Consider the following 17,579-nt stretch of genomic DNA (forward strand, 5'->3'; position numbering starts at 1 on the left):
GTGCATTGGCTACATGCAAATGCTATACCATTTTATATAAGGTAGTTGAACATCCTGGAATTTTGGTATCTGTAGGGGATCCTAGAACTCATTTATTACAGATTGAGGAATGAATATAGCCCATTATCTTGAATCTTTACAATGATCCTCAGAGAGCATATCTTTTCTTCACTTTATCCATGGAAAAATAGGCTCTAGGCATTAAGTAGAAAATCAGAATCAGGATTCTGCTCATTTAGAAAGTCAAGGGTCAGGATTCAAATTCAAGCCACTTTGGCTCAATAAATCCTTGGCAGATTCCTTAAATCTTCTCTACCTCTTTAATAACCCTGGCCTAAAAGCACAAAGCTTAATGTGTTTTATAAGGCCCCAAATGATTGTTCCATGCAAAGTGAGGAATTAAGTCACATGAAGAGAGAGGGTCCAGTATCCCCAAGGAGGGCCTCCAAGAAGCAGAGAGAAACCATTGCCTGTGATTTCAGAACTGGTCTTAAGTGAGAAATACAGAAGCAGTCACAGGCCCATGTCCTTCACCACAAACCCAGGTCTCTGGCTGCACATCCTGATACCAACTGCATAAGTGGCTTTTCACAGTGGTGACGCTTCCTATGCACACCCACTGCAGTGGTACTGGGGAAGAGGGAGGCGTGTTCTTACCAGCCTGTCATATTAAAGTCCCTGTAGAGCATCTTCTTTCCAAGTTCCTTTCTCTGTACTCTCCTTGGAAACTCCAAATGTGTGAACTCATTTCCCAGCAAGTGAGGCTGCATGAATGCCTAATATTAAAAAAAAAAGAAAAGAAAAGAAAGAAAGCCACACACATTTAAGGATGTTTTATAAATTGAGACAGGCCATAGTTCATAAACAAGAAAATCATCTCATACTTTAAGGGAAATAAATAAATTTCAGTATTTAAACACTAATAGAAGATGACCAAATAGAAATCTTGCACTTAATAAAGGGATGTCACTTTTTCATTTAGTATGAAATATTGCTATCAGAGACGCATAGAATGAAAGGTGTAATGAAAAGAAACTGAGCTCCAAAGTTCACAGATGGCTCTCTATCCTGAATGGCACGTGGTGAGGTAGAAGGCAAGCACTCTTACCCCGACTCTCTTTGCTCTCATCTCCTTAATACCTGCAGTTACCATGGCCTTGCCTTTGAAAGCTGCATGTGAGTCTCCAATAAACTCAGGGCTTGAGGCTGCAGGGTGGGGCCAGATTCACCAGACAGGAACATTTTTCTGGACCCCCTCCAGTTTGTACTGCAGTCATTTGCTCCTGTCATTGGAAGACTATTCCGGAGCAGATGGCTTCTCCCCCCACCCTCCCCCGCCCCCAATCTCTGTTCACAGGACCAAAGTCTTGAGCAAACAGCCACTTAGGGAATTGCTTTGAAAAAAACAAACAGTCTCATTGTCACATTCAGAATTCAAATCTGGCTGTCCAAGAGCTGGAATGCTCCTGTTTTAACATCCCTGCTCAGGGGCCACACACTGTAAACGTACCTACACTAGAACTTCCCGCATCACGCCTGACGCCTACATAATACCAGAGTGGTGGGATGGATCGTCTCTCTTCATTGGCAGGGAAAAGAGTGGGCAGAGCACATCATGGCCTGACACTGTGGGAAAACAAGGGATCCCTACCGCCAGACAGATGGTCATATCCTCAGTTTACAGGAATAGGTTGAATAATCCTTATTTGAAATTTTTTGGTCCATGAAGTACTTAGAATTTTTTTTAAAAAAAATATTTCAATACACCTAATAAGGCACCTTGGGAAGGGGACCCAAGTTTAAATACAAAATTCACTTATGTTTCATATGTATCTTATACACATATCCTGGTGGTAATTTTATATAGTATTTTCTGGTGTGCCTGTGTTTGGAGTACAATCTGTCATGTGAGGTCAAGGTGGAATTTTCCATTTATGGCATTATGTCAGTGCTCAGAATTTTTCAGATTTTTAGAGAATTTCAGGTTTTGGGATTTTTTTTTATATTAGGGATGTTCAACCTACAACAGACAGCTCTCATGGTCTCCTTCCCAGGACCAGAGGCCCGCAGATCTTCCACTGATGCTCCTAGTGATTTATAGGTACTAGTTAGACATTAGGCACTGGAAATTAAGTTTTATTAGGAGCCAAGGGAAGCAAGCTGAATTGTCTACCAAGCTGGTCATGTTTGGCCACTGGTAGAACTCTGAGGCAGTAGTTCTGGGCAGGTGGGGGCTGGACAGAATGGGGTGACAGGACAGGATAACTGAGGCTGAGAGGCTTGTGTTTTTCCTGTCTGAAGCAGGTTCCAGATCTGGTGGGAATTCTGGAGGGTCTGAAACTCTGTGGGAGGTGAGACTTGGGCTGCTGCTGATTACCAAGAAAGCTTTAATTCTGGGTTTTATAGAGAAGTTCTCCTGGGAAGGAAGGAAAGGAAATTATATGCAAAAGGGCAGGTCAGTGATATGGGCTACATATGAGACATATGAGTCTGCATTCAAGATAGCCCTTCTATTCCTCACACTTACTTAAAAAAGAAAAACAGCAGGAGATACACAGAAGGCCTGTGAACCTTTGCTCCTAGACCATGCAGCCTGAGTCAGCAGAAACAGTTAAATAATAAATGAAATACAGATTTGCACACAGAATTTATAAACTACATTTATGAACTGTGTGATTTTAGTGGGTGGTTTAATTTCATGATTTCCTTACCTATAAAATGAGATTAATTGTATATTTTTATAATTAAGTGAAATGTCTCTAAGGTACTGATCAGGGTTGTCATTGCTCAAAAACAATAACTATTATACCCATTTCATGATTATTGAGTCCTATCACAACCTGAGTACTATGCTCAGAGACTTGTACGTTTCATCTCACCCTCCAACAACCACATGGGCAGGAGTAGCTACTTAATTTGTTGGGTCCAGTGCAAAATGAAAATATGGAGCCTCTGTTCAAAATTAAGAATTTCAAGGAAGGCACTGGGTACATTAAGCCAAACACAAGCCCTGTGTGACTGTACAAGAAGTTCAGCCATTTTGAAGGGTAGAGAACATTTTACCTCTTTTATTTTGGTCCACCAATGAAAACTAAGGAATAGAAGTTTAAGTAGTCAGTAAACAGAAGCATCTGTTGTGTATCCTTTATCAAGTTTCAGAACTTTGAGACTGTATGAGCATGGAGTTTTGATCCACTGCAGTCCCTACCTGCAAGCTGGAATCACACTGATTTAGGGGTTACCATCTGCCTTATACTAGGGACTTGATACATGCCATCTTAGTCATTCAGTACTACAAAGCCTACATCACAGAACCCAACTTACAAATGAGGAAACTAAGTCTCAGAAAGGTTAAGACCCTAACCCAAGGTCATCAGCTAGGACTGAGTGGTTCTACAGCCTGAGTTTAACATCCTCCTCAAAACCCTATCCTATCACCCTATGGTAGCCCTTCTATCCCTCACACTCAAAAAAAACAGCAGGAGAGAGACAGAAGACCTGTGAACATTTGCTCCTAGACCATGCAGCCTGAGTCAGCAGATACAGTTAAATAATAAATGAAATACAGATTTTCACACAGAATGGTTGCAAGGATGTTCCTGACATTATTTTTAACAGCAAATAACTAGAGAAAATCATTTAATAATGAGTGACTAAATAAACTAGCATAAATTCATTCCAAGGAACTCCATGTTATCATTTAAGATGATGCTACAGAGAATATACAATGACTCACCAGAGTTGATTTCACTGTACGAAGGAGGTTAACAAATGCTACGTGTCTGCACAAGAGCATAAGTTTACATGTGTCATGTCATGTATACACAGATCTACATATTAAGTATATATGTATGTAAAAATGAGTGTGTGCTATGGTGTGAATGTGTCTAAAATTCATGTGCTGTACACAATCCCCCAATGCCGTCTGCTGGGAGGTAATAGGTCCTGGGGCTTAGCACTTGTGCATGGCTAATGCTGCTGTAAAAAGGACCTGTGGGAGTAGATTTCTCTTTCCCTCTGCTTTCTGCAGGTGAGGACATAGCAAGTAGGCCCACACCAGATAGCTGGCACCTTGATCATGGACTTCTAGACTGCAGAAATGTGAGAAAGAAATTTTTTCTTCTTTATACATTACCCAGTCTGTGGTATTCTGTTATATCAGCACAAAATGGACTACGACAGTATGTGTGTATAAATAGATACACAACATATATGTGCATTAGTGACAAACCAGACAGGACCCAAAGAACGTTTCTGAGCACATCTGGGACATGTTATACCCAAAATGACATTTGGCACTTCAGGAAACAGCAGAAGTAGGCTGCTATGGTTTGAAAGCATCCGTCAAAAACCACTGTATTGAAGGCTTGGTCATTAGCCTCTGGTGCTAGACTGAGATCTCTGAGACTGTGAGCAAAAATAAACCTTTTCTCCTTTTAGATTGATTTATCTCAGGTACCTGTTACAATGGCAGGCAGCTGACTAACACAGAGACCATGAACACTAGAAAGAATTCTTCCTACCTCTTTCCCCAAAGCAGGCCATAAAATTTAGATGACTGTCTTCTGAAATTGGTTGTAAGACACTCACTCATTCCATACCCTGCTCCATACCCAGGGGAAAGGAATGTCACACAAGGATGCCAAGAAAATTCTAAAAGAACAGGCCTTGCTGAGCTAATCCCCTTCCCCCAGGTAACGACCATTAGATCATAAACCTTCTATTCTCCAATCAAATTTATACATGACTGTCCATAAAAATAAGTCTTCTTTGTTTCTTTGGCTCTTCATTTCCAAAGGATCTTGTATCACATGCAATTTATATTAAATACATTTTAGACTTTTCTCTTAATTTGTTCATGGCTATTGGCCATGAACCCAGAAATGAAGAACAACAACAACATCCGTTCTCTCTTACAAGGGAAGTGTGAAGTTTGAGGCCCTATACCTGTTAACAAATGAGTGGACCTGTGGGTGGTGCCTTAACCAGGTACCCTTGTGCCATTTTTTGTTGGTATACGTTTGCCTGGGCTGCTGTATCAGAGGATCTGTTGAGGCAGGTACCTGCAGGTTAGCTGGCAACTCCTCAGTGGCTTTGTTATCTGCAGGGGCTGCTTCACCTCTCCTTTGAGGATGTGCATGTTCAAAGGAGGCCTGAATTCTGTGTCACTTGTGGTCGGTAGCCTCCTCACATGTGAAGTCTTTCACAATCTCAACAGAGTGTTTTCTGTACAAAATACTGTATTTCATCCAATCTAAGATGCCATTTATTAAATGCACCATTATTTTATGACCTCTAAGAAAATAAGAGCTGCCAATTAAATTGTGCTCAATGCTTTCTTACCGTTTCAGACTTTTGCTTTGCTCATTCTGGAAGAGCTCCTTTAGACTGAAGACAAATTTTATTACCTTTTACTTTTGTGTATACTTAGTAAAGGATATAGAAGCAAAGTACAGATGGTCCATGACTTACAATGGGACCACATTCCCAACATAATCCACTATAAGTTGAAAATGCCTTTAATAGTCCTGACCTACTGAACATCATAGTTGGGCAACACAGGGCCATGCAGAACATCCACTGTTCACCCTTGAGATCTGGTGGCTGGGACTGGGAGCTGTGGTTTGCTGCTGCTCCCCAGCATCATAAGAGAGAATTGTGCTACATTTCACTAGCTTGAGAAAAGAAATCAAAATTCACCACTGAAGCATGGGTTCTATTGAATGTGTATTGCTTTTACACTGTTGTAAAGTCCAAGAATCATAAGTGGAACCATCATCAGTCAAGGACGGTCTGTGTACTGGCTCAGGTTTTCCAAAACTTTTTCACAGTTAGAATCCTACAGCTCTCATCACTTTTCGACTCAGGATCACGATGTTCATGATTTTCCACAGTGTCCTGGGTTTCACAAGAGCGCTGGTGATGCAGCACTTCTTAAATCATCCACGACAGAACTACATGCCACAAAGCCAGCGGTGCGGAAGCTCTTAAGCCAGTTCCGCAATCATCTAGAGCCAGCTTACCGCTGACTCCCACTTTGGGAATGTAGTTCAACAAGTCTGATTCACTCCTTCCCAACTTCCTCCACACAACCAGTTTGATCCAAAGAGACTTCACAAGTGTGTCAATTTTGTCTCCACAGTTGGTTTCCCAAGCTGATGAACCCCCATTCTGCAAACTGGTGTGATGAGGTTCAGGACATGCTGCTCTAAAATATGGCATGTTGGCATTTGAGAAAGCAGAACAGAAGAGTCTCTCTCATTTCCCCCTGGTCCTGCTCTCCTTTAGCATGTCACCAGACATGCGCTTAGAGGGGAGGAGCATCCTGATTTCTGACAACACTGGATTGCAGGAGAATCTGAATAAAGACATCTTGCTAAGTTCCCCTGGAACTTATTCCCATTTGATCATAACCCCATTGTGCAATCATTCACAGATGCCCACTCTATCAAACCTAAGGCATAAAAAATACATAAATTTACATGTTTCTTTGGAACTTCATGTTCTTATGAAGGCGCCTGAGTCCGGTACACTTTGTAGTACACAAATTTGTTTTTTGTCTTGCTGACCCCTCTTTTGTTATAGGGACTTTGCTCTCACTGTAATGGGCAAGAAAAATAAATCTTTCCTCCCTTCCAGATGCTCGCTCATGTGACGTTTGCACATGCCCAAGTCATGCAACTGGTTGACAAGAACTGCAAACTATTCCAACTTCAAATATATTAAAAGTTGGGGGAAAAGTGCTTTAGCTCTGTGGGAACACTGTAATGTTCATCCCACAGTGAGATTAATGCCACACCTTGAGCATTCGCTATCTTTTTGGTGATTTTTCTTTTCCACTTACAAATGGCCATAACACATGTGGCATGATTTTTTTTTTTCTGTTACAATCATGTCTACCATGGAATTTTGAGTAGCTCATGTGCACCTGGGGCCCATTTTACCACTCTTTCTTCTTTGAAGTCACCATCGACCTCCTAAATGGTAGGCCTGCTTCTTAACAGCACTTCAGATACTCACTGTTGTTGCCCCTGGCAGACCCTCTGGAGTTAATGGTGTTCAAGTGATACAAGTCTGAGAACCAAGGAAGAGCAGAGTGAACATATGGCTGCTTAGTGAAAAATGAGATGCTAAATTACATAGAAGGCACACAATTTGTAAAAACCACCTGTTGGTTTTCAGAGGGAGACACTGCTACTCATTAGTGTATCATTTTATGCAATCATCATGAAAGCTTATAAATGGTCTCATATGTACCCATTTACATATGTACATATGTTCAATGTCATTGAAATATCTAAAATGTTATTTGAGTATTTCCTTTTTAACTAACCCATATTTGTGAATCTTCTACCATTGAACATTTTTTTTTTTTTAAAGAAGTGCTTGGAAGGCTAGGGTTGTGGCTCAAGTGGTAGAGTGCTCGCCTAGCACGCGTGAGGCACTGGGTTCGATCCTCAGCACCACATTAAAATAAAATAAAGACATTGTGTCCATTTAAAGCCAAAAAAAAATATTATAAAAAAAAGAAGTGCTGGGGATTGATCCCAGGACCACATGCTTGTAGGCAAGTGCTCTACTCTGAGCCTCGCTCCCAATTCAGGTTACTCATATATTTAAAAAACTCTCCAAATTACTAGTTTTGAGAACTCAGGTTTTAAAAAGTTGAGAAGAGATTTACTGCTCCTTGTTCCAATAATTTTAGGGAAACCTAAAGTCACTGGGAGGAATTAAACAAGCAGGGACCTGGCTTCCATGAAGGGGATACAGAAGCCCAGAGTCCCTAAAAGGCCAGCATGGAGTCAGTTACTTAGCAGAAGTAGAGGGGCGTTACAACCTGGGAATCTGGAAACTTCTTAGTACTTGCTCAGCATTCAAGTGCCATGATTCACACTGACCTGTCCTGCTAGAGGGATTGCTTACATCAGCATTCAGGAGACTTGAGTCCCAAAGCCACTTTACTTTCACATTCACTATAAGTAACAAACACCAAATTTAAAGTCTGTAAAATGTAGGGGAACTTGTTAAGTTGTATTAAGCAATAAAACCTAATGATTTCCTGGCTCGAAACTTATAAGATACATGAATAATTTCAGCATGATTTACCCCACTGCCTGTAACCGGGCCGTTTGTAAATATGTATACATGATGATAGCTCCTTTCCAAGCACATTTCATTGGGATGCTGGCCTATTAAAAATGTGGGATGAATCCAAGCTGGGATCAAGCACACGTTACGAACCCAAGTCCACCTGCAAAATAATTCTGGACACTCTTCTAAATGTTCCTTATTTATCTGATATGCTGGATATACTTTAGATTTTTTTTCCTTCAGTGATGTTACTTGGATGTACACATGCTAGAAAAATGTTAGAGTGATGCAAGTTAGTAAAATAAACCTCTGGGTATAAGTGAACATCAGCTAACACTTCATATGTTCATGATTTTTAAAATTTTAGCTTAACCTAGCACCTAACATAGTAAAGGCTTTGAGTAAGTTATTTGTTGGAAAATGGAATAGAACATTCTCACCTGTTTTACACAAGTACAGTTTAGTGATTATTTAAACTTTGTAAAAAGTAACATAGCTTTCTATCTTTTCAAAAAGTTAAAGGTTTTTTTTTGGTACCAGGGATTGAACTCAGGGGCACTCGACCACTGAGCCACATCACCAGCCCTATTTTATATTGCATTTAGAGACAGGGTCTCACTGAATTCTTAGCACCTTGCAGTTGCTGAGGTTGGCTTTGAACTTGTGATCCTCCTGCCTCAGCCTCCCGAGCCATTAGGATTACACGTGTGTGCCACTGAAAAAGTTAAAACTAAAACCCATGGCATGTAAAAACAATCTTGGACACAAACAATCTTTTCTCATTTGATAGAAATCTTCCCATAAATCATGTGAATGTGACTGTAGTTATACTATTTAAAAATCCCATGATATATCACCATGCTAAGAATATAATAAGACTATGTCTCTTCTCTACTTAATGAGCATGCAGACTAGAAACCCAGAAATTAGCATTTTATACTACAGTGCAATTTAAAGTGTGCTAGCCTGCTCTGTATAAAAAACTGAACCTCTTTTCCCACACTCTCATCCTAGATGTTGAGGCTTTCCTTCAAGGATCCATAATAGAATGTTCCTGGAAAAAAGGTGTGGAGGGATACCTCAAGTTCATGTGTGTACCACAAATATTACCTGGAGGAAAAAAGCCTGGTAACCAGCACTCTAGAACCACTAAAGACAAGTCACCAAGACTTAAGAATTCTGGAAGACACAGGTTTGCTAAAGAGAGGGTATATCCTTGTCACTTCTTGGGCAGCTAATAAGGACAAGCTTATTGACAGATCTGACTGGCAACAAGAAGGACATCATCTCTCTGTAAAGGATGTTGGAAAAACCTAGTATACCAGGGCAGGGCACCAGAGTTGGGGCAGGGAGACTGGATGTCTTCTTATGGCTGTAAGTTCTTCTAGTTGTAGGCAGAAAGGAGACAGAAATGAGTACTATGTTTGAAAAGGATGTTGTTGTGTCCCATCCCAATGAGAGTCTGTGGATACCCAGGGCAAGAGGAGACACCTTCTGGAACTTTTCAGTAAGCTCTCAACTTGAGCAGAGGAAGAACAAAGGTCTGAGTAGGGGAGGAATCTGGACTGGGACCTGTCTTACTCAAGAGCACATGAACCTGAGTGCTCCCCTCCTGGGCTGGGGGAAACTTTGAGAACCTTGGCAAGACTGAAGAACAGGAAGCTGGAGCAGGCAACCCAAACCCAGGGAAGGAAACCGGGCCTGGTTGTGGGAGCAGACCAAGGTGACTGGAGCTTCAGCTGAGGGCTGAATAGGGGCTTCCAGGGGACGTAGAAACCGTGGGTCTTGAGGTTACTTAAATTGCCTGCTAGTGAACACAAAATGCTTCCTCATTTTCTTTCTCTTTTTAATAAACTTTCTTCCTGCTACTCTGTGGTCAGCTGGCCAGTGAATAGTGTCAGCTGATGAGGAAACTGTCTCAGCTTTTGGGGAATCCAACCAAAGGAATTCATGTAACCAACATGTGAGCTCCAGCATGTACCAAGCACCAGGGGCCAGGGTTTCAAAGAGTAAGGAAAGAGACACCTCTTCTCACAGTTCACTCACTAGCAAGGAGATGAAGGAAGGTTTATGGGCAAAATGGTGGTATATCTAGGGGCCAAGGGACAAAGAGTGGGGCACACACCAGGTAGAGAGATGTCAGAGAGAACCTGCAAAGGATTTTAGGAGCTGGTCAGTCAAGGACTCTGGGGAGAGTGCCGCCCAGAGCAGAGGCAAAAAAAAAAAGTGGGGAGCAGCTCAGTGTCCAGAGGTAGACACAGTGTCCAGAGTTGCTCTTAGAACGTGTGGGGCAAAGAGGTGGCAAGAGTGTGGCTTTCTGCAGGACACCAAAAAAGGACCCCCGGCAAAGGCTAATATAAAATTAGATGATAGATACATATAGTTGCATAAAGCAGAAGTATTTAAAAAACCTTCAGTGAAGTATAAGATATATGGAAATATGCTTATATCATACATGTACAGGCTGATGAATTTTCACAAAGCGACCACCCCCACAGAGCTAGCGTTTAGATTAAACAGAACATGCCAGGAGTCTATCCAATCACTGCCGCTTCTCTGCTTGGATCAGCTTTACCTATTTCTGTACTTTGTTTGGAATCCTACAGGATGCCCCCTCTGCTTTGTTAAGTCTGTGAGATTCATCCATGCTGTGCATAGTCACAATTTGTTCATTCTTGATGCCATACAGTATTCCATCCTGTGACTGTGCCAAAATTTATTTACTCATCCAACTCTCCATGGGCACTTGGACAGTTACCAGTGTGGGCTATTATAAGCAGTGCTGCTTTGCACATTCGAGTCTTTTGGTGAACATTTGTACACAGTTCTGCTAGGTACATACCGAGGAGTGGAACTGCTGGGCCAGGGCATGTTCTGGTTTAGGACTGACTGCCAAGCCCTTTCCCAAAGGAGTTGTTCCAATTTCCATTCCCATCAGCAGAATATGGAAAGTAAAAATACTTACGTGTTCCATAAGACGGCGAATCCCACACAGGCAGTATTTTGTAAAGTCCTCTAGCTAAAACTTTCAGATAAACTAATTTTTAAATGTTCAGACCTCTGAGTGTTTGGAAGGAAGTTATCAAAAGGAAGAATTTCAGTGTCTAATACAAATCTTTTTTTCTTTTTTTGAGTAATCTCTCCTTTTTTTTTTTTTTTTTGCCTTTAGGGAGAAGAAAAATCTCATCAGACTATAAGAGGAGCATTGGAAGTCATATAATTCAAGATGATTTATCATGTAGAAGTCTAAGGTCAAGAATGAAATGAAATTAATAATGTCAGCCAAGCCACTGGTGGTCACGCTAATAGTTAAATGAGAAAGCTCTTCCAGGGCCAAGGCTGCTCACCTGATTTTACAGAGAAGGAATAGAATATTATGGTTTGGGTTAAAAAAGTGAAGGGAAAATGTGAAATGGCTGAGTTCTTAATAAGTATGGGTTAGAATTTTTCATGAAAAATTCTCATTCATAATTTGTCCTTCAAAAATCTCAAAGTAGCAAGAATCAAGTTTGTATATGTAAGTTGTTATAGAACTGAATACTGATGATACTCTGCCTGGTTTATGTGGTTTCCAAGAAAAACACACAATGACATTTCTGCATAAATATGATAAATGTCACCACAGCTTTGAGCCTGCCTTTATTTAATTAGAAAATCTGCAACTCACATGCATTGTCATGAAAGGGGATTAAACGGGGAAGGAGATGGCTTTGGGTGGATTTTTTCCCAAGATTTGTACATTTTCCAGGGAGTAAAGCAGAGAGCTCTCTGTCGAAAGCCAGGCTGGCCAGTTTAATCCTGCTCTCAAGGTGAAGTGGGATGCGAGGGTGATGAACCTGTCCTTTTTACTCATGAGTACACTTGAGCCTCCCCGTGATAGCCTCCTGTCTTAAGAGCAGGTTCAGGTTTAAGGAATACTTCAGTGGAGATAACTCTTGAGCAGGAGAAATCCCAGTGAGCCAAGAGGCTTGTTCACTTGAAGTCTTTCCAAGATTCACACCAGGGAGAACAGACAAACAGAATGAGGCGGCCCAGAGAGCCGGGACAGTTCCAAGGACACTGCAAGAAATCACCTCAGATAATGTTGCACTTGCGTGTATCAAATGTGTATTTGAAACCCACTTTCATCTCTTCTGTACATTGCCCTTGATGAAAAACAACTGCAGACTTGGATTATCCTACAAGGACAGAAGTACATTATTTGAAGGTTTGATGATACCAGCACATCTTAATGTAATCAAATCAGAGTTTATAAATATGTCTAGGCAGAACAGAGGGAAAGCCATCACTCTCGCACCTTGGGGCTGTAGAGGTCCCTTGAGGGAGATCCCTTTCTGGCTATCACCTGAAGCGAATGTGGGGGCAATTTCTTGGAGGCTTTGGCATTCAAGTATTCAATGCTGCTGAGAAACACCCAGAAACCAGACCCCCTTCCCTCCTACCTGAGCCTGACTCCATTCAAAACACTCTGTCTAGCTTGGTGGACCCTCTTACATATTTTATTTTAATCACTCTGGAAATATTAAACAAACAAACAAAAAAAACAAGCCCAACTACAAAACAGCAAGGCTTTTTCATGACTGTAGGATCAGCGGCTCTCCCTGACTGCTGGGGCAGGAGTGCAGGGCCCCCGATGCCCTTGTCACACACCTGCCACATTCTGTGTGAACATGTCAAACTGGCAAGCGTGCTCGATTAATCACCCAGCCTGAGAATCTACGAAACAAAGTTCACATTACCCAGAGAGCTGCAGGAAGGGCCCTCTGAGGTCGGGATGCAAGACCAAACAGAATTAACGTGCCTGCCACATCCATCATTTTGTAATCTGCTTCCAGTTCTATAATCCCCCAACATCCGGACTGTGCATACCAAGAACATTCCTCACCAACGCAGATCAAAATGGCTCTTGTACAAAGGGCTCTGGCCGTCCTCCCCAGCCTAAAAACACCATTAGCCATTTCTACAAGTCAGATGCCTCTGGACTACAGGCTTCTGCTCAATGTGTCGAGGGACTTAGAAGGTTTGATAAATCTTTCACGAGCGGGTTCTTCACACACTGTACATATACAATTTGATTTGACCTAAGAACAAGAAATCCATTGTTAATTTTCCAGCAATATACTAACAGGGAAGAGATCATGTAACAGAAAAGGACACTACAACTATCACTCACCAAACTGTTTCACCATTACTTCCAAAGAACAGGTGTTCAAAAAACAGGAATAAGTAGGTTAATCCTAATGATTATGATTTTAAGATGCATTTAAAAATCACTTACTGTAGAGATGGTCCCTGACTCACAATAGCTGGACTTAATGATTTTTTGACTTTACAAAAGTATGAAAGCAAAACCACGTGAACACTCTGGTTTTCACTTTCAGCATAGTATGTAGCACATTACATGAGCTAGCCAATAGTTTATTATAAAACAGGTTTGTACTAGAGGATTTGCCCAACTCTAGGCTAATGTAAGTGTTAAGCTTGTGTAAGTTAAGCAACGCTAAGCTCTGATGTTTGGTAAGCTGGGGAAATTAGCCACACTATTGACTTAAGGTATTTTCAACTTACGATGGGTTTATAGGGACATAACCCCATTCTAAGTTGAGGAGCATCTGTATTTTATATTTTCATGGAATTACTTCTCATTTTCATTTCAGAACATGTTCTGAGTATCTCAAGGGAAATACTATTACCTGTTTCTTTTAGGAGAAAAGGAGATTCAGAGATACTGTGTGAGAGGACTGAGGTTACACAGCTTATGATTGGGGTGAGAGAAGTCCACATCACACTCTGGTTTCCTGGTTGATGCTATTTTTCAAGATTTTAGGCTATGAACCTCCTAATTCTCACAAGTACTTTACCATAAAGATTTCACCACCAAATTATTTTATGCTATAAATACTCTTATTCTCTCAAATACCTTGTCACATTCACATAATTTGATTATTGTTACTGGAGCTGTTCATTTCAAAGTATACATCCCTAGATTCTTAAAGGAATGAAAAGTTGGACAACCAGGGCATTTTATGTTCTGAGCATTTATAGCCCTGATGTCTGAGAGGAAAAATTTTAGTCATCAACTGGAGAAGTTTAGTTACAAGTTTTACTTATAAACTTATTTAGGAGTGAGAATTTAAAAGAATATGAACAGTGTTATCTTTTGGAAATTTAAACACTAGGCTTTAGTTCTGTGAGCTAATAGTGTCCACAGGAATAGTGGACAAGAATGGTCTAAGAGTGACACCAAAATACACATTGATGTTAGCAACATTAGAAGTTGTTCTTAAGTACAAAAGAGGAAAGGATATCGGTGTGGTTGCTGGCCATAGGGTTTTGCTATAGAGTGAATGTTTGCATACCCACATAATTCATGTTAGCCAGGTGGTGAATTCCTGTAGTCCCAGAAACTTGGGAGGCTGAGGCAAGAGGCAAGAGGATCTCAAGTTCAAGGCCAGCCTGGCTAACTTTGTGAGACTCTGTCTTGAAAACAAACAAATTAGTGAACAATTAAAAAATGCTGGTGAAGTAGCTCTGTGAAAGAATATTTGCATGTGCAATGCCTTGGGTGCAATTCCCAGAACAGGAAAAAAAAAATCACATGTTGAAGCCAAATCTCTAATGTGATGGCACTGGGAGGTGAACAAAACCTTGGGAAGGTGATCAGGTCCTAAGGGTAGAGCCCTCATGAATGGGATTTAATGCCCTTGTAAAAGAGGCTCCAGAGAGCATCCTTGTCTCTTCCACCATGAGGTTGCAAACAAAAGGCAGCTGTCTATGAAGCAGGAAGAGGCCCTCACTAGACACTGAATTTTGTGACACCTTGATCTTAGACTTGTCAGTATCTAGATCTGTGAGATGAAAATTTCCTTTGTTTATTAGTTACCCAGTCCATGGTATTTTGTTATAGTAGCCCAAACAAAGACATATGAAGCAGTAAGGCTTTGATTCAATAAAATATAGCTAATGAGTTCTTGTGCCACAGAAGAACTGTGCACATACAGTTTCATTTAATCCCTATGTAGCCTTCTGAGGTTTTCTATCCCCATAAGTGAAGACTGGGGATCATTAAATTGCTTTGTGGAAATAATGCACACAGTTACGTGACAAAGCTGAGATCCAAAGCCACACACATCTTATTTCAACTATCCCAAAATGTGCCACTGATACTTGGAAATCTGAATAATTTTAGCCTTCTCATCCCTCCTTAAGGGCTAGCCTCCTAAGTTCATTCCTGAAACAAGAAAATATGAAATTATTTCAAAATAAAAGGTACAAAAAGTCAGGCTATTATTATTTATTGTCTCTAGTTAGAAAATAGACACCTGAGGGAACAGGAAATAGGTTTCAATAGGCTGAAGAAGGTGATGAAGTTGGGGTACAGAAGAGGCAGGGGAGGTAAAGGTCTTTTGTCCTGCTGTGAGACACCTGGGAGAGGGCAGAGGAGAGAGTTCTGCTTGGCAACCATTCTGTCCTCAGTCAACAAACACTGATTCCAAATCTTCTCTGTTATGAGCCACACTGCAGGCCTCTAGACATTGCTGTATGAGCACTGGGGACTGACTCCCTGGGAGGATTAGTGGACACTTTCCACAAGTTTCATTAGCTGGGGTCTCAAACAATGAGGAGGAGTTCTCTTGGTGGAAAAGGGAAGGCAGTATAGACAAAGCATGCTTCCAAAAGCCTGGAGGTCAGAGAGACTGTGACATGTGCTGGATGTGGAAGATAGATATTTACCATGGGGTACATGGTGACAGGGTGGTGGCAATAGTGAGATGGTGTACAGGAGGTGGGCAGGATTCTGATCAGCCAACAGCATGACCTGTGTTCTGTACGTCGTGGGCAGCCAAAGGCTTTTAGGCAGGGAGCGACAAGATCCACAATAAGATCACTTGCATGTTCCTGAATGACAGACCAGGGAAAATCAGGCAGGTAGTGAAGAGGCCAGCTGGGTCGAGCTGCACTTGGAGGAATCCTTGCAACTCCAAGGCTCTTTGTGACACTCTTGTCTTTCACTCCATTTCACAAGTGATAAACCAAGGTCCAGAAAGGTTAAGAGACTTGCACAAACCTATCCAGCCTTGGAACACCAGAGCGGGGACCAGAATAAAGATCTGTGAGCTGCCAAAGGATGCCCGCCACTTGTCTAGACAACCAAAGAAAACAAGAGGCCTAGAGTTTGGATTCTGTGGCTTTAAGGTTATCTGCTTGAGACAACACTCAAAGGCTAGAAGATAATAGTAGCTGAAAGAAGGAAGCAGATTTTCCACTGATTTGGGATTTCTGCCCTCACAAATACCAGGTAACTAGCAACGGTGACACAGCTTGGTTAAAAAATAAGACAAACACAGAGACCAGGGTATTGAGGGAATGGGCACAGCAACTTTATACATCAACCAAAGTGATCAGATTCTGTCTGTTTGCACATACTGAAACTCAGAGACATGAACAAAGTCCTTTTGGAGCCATGTAGATCAATTCTTTCCTAAGAGCAGACAATCACTGCTTGACTATGTTGTCTAAAAAAGAAATCCTATTGGCAAGAAAGTATTATTGGCAAGAAAGTATTTCCTTCACATACTACTATTCACAGGGCTAGTCCCCAGAGATGCTCACCCCAAAGAAAACTAGAATGATTACCACAGTCACTTTAAACTGAGATCCTATGCCCAACACCTGCCCCTGGACTCTGAAGACACAGATTGTTCTGTATTCCAGAAAAATGAGACTTTTAAGGAAGCAGAGCTCTCCCGTAGCCTTCTCATGATTTCACCCCAAAGAGGAGGATCTACACACAGAATCTATTTTCAGGGTAGAAATGGATTTTATGACATCTACACTTTTTCCAAAGGGCCTTGAACTTCCCATCTGAGCATGCAGCATGATATGTGTGAGCAGGATCTCAGAGCTGCCACGTGGGCAGAGGGCCTTCCTCGGGATGTGAGGCAGAGTGAGTCCCTGATACCTAGAAGGTATCTGCACTCTTCAGAACTGCACTTCACATTGTGAACACCAACCCATGAAAAGAAACACAGCACATTATGTCTCCAATTGGTCACAGATGGGAGAAAATCAACCACAATAATAAATTCACGGAGGTGGAGTGTGTCGTCACACAAGGAGTCAGGATGTGTGATCCAGAAGGTGTGTGTGGGGGAGTTAATGCCATATGTCGTTTGACTGCTGTGGACCCGCTCTCATGTCCCAGCAGTGTATTCTTCCCAAATAGCTCTGATGCCATCCTTGACACCACTGCCCTCTGCCAAGCCTACATGCCTCTTACCAGGTACTGAAGTCGCTGGCGCTCCGTCTCAGGGGTGAATTCCGAAGACATGGGGATGATTTCTCCATTTCTGATGATTATGGCCCTGAAATAGTGAAAATGCATTGTCAGCAGCCAATTTCATAAGTATTGTGACGAAGATCAACCACGGTGTGGTTCGGGTCACACACAAAATGCCAGGACTGGCTTTCTCCTCCCACCTGCGCTG

At 41.6% G+C, this 17,579-nt stretch overlaps 1 protein-coding gene across 1 annotated transcript in view; it reads right to left on the reverse strand.

The window, feature by feature from the left end:
• Positions 1 to 17,579, reverse strand: part of Ppm1h (protein phosphatase, Mg2+/Mn2+ dependent 1H) — a 270,705-nt gene that overhangs the window by 73,157 nt on the left and 179,969 nt on the right. The window contains exons 5-6 of the mRNA XM_046430626.2: positions 17,372 to 17,456; positions 658 to 776 (exon numbers count right to left, since the gene is read on the reverse strand). Coding sequence (XP_046286582.1) covers positions 658 to 776; positions 17,372 to 17,456 — 204 coding nt within the window. The remainder of the gene's footprint in view (positions 1 to 657; positions 777 to 17,371; positions 17,457 to 17,579) is intronic.

This window comes from Marmota monax, unplaced genomic scaffold (genome assembly GCF_021218885.2).
Source record: "Marmota monax isolate L192 unplaced genomic scaffold, Marmota_monax_Labrador192_F-V1.1 WCK01_AAM20220418_F8-fsc00056, whole genome shotgun sequence".
Classification (NCBI taxonomy): domain Eukaryota; kingdom Metazoa; phylum Chordata; class Mammalia; order Rodentia; family Sciuridae; genus Marmota; species Marmota monax.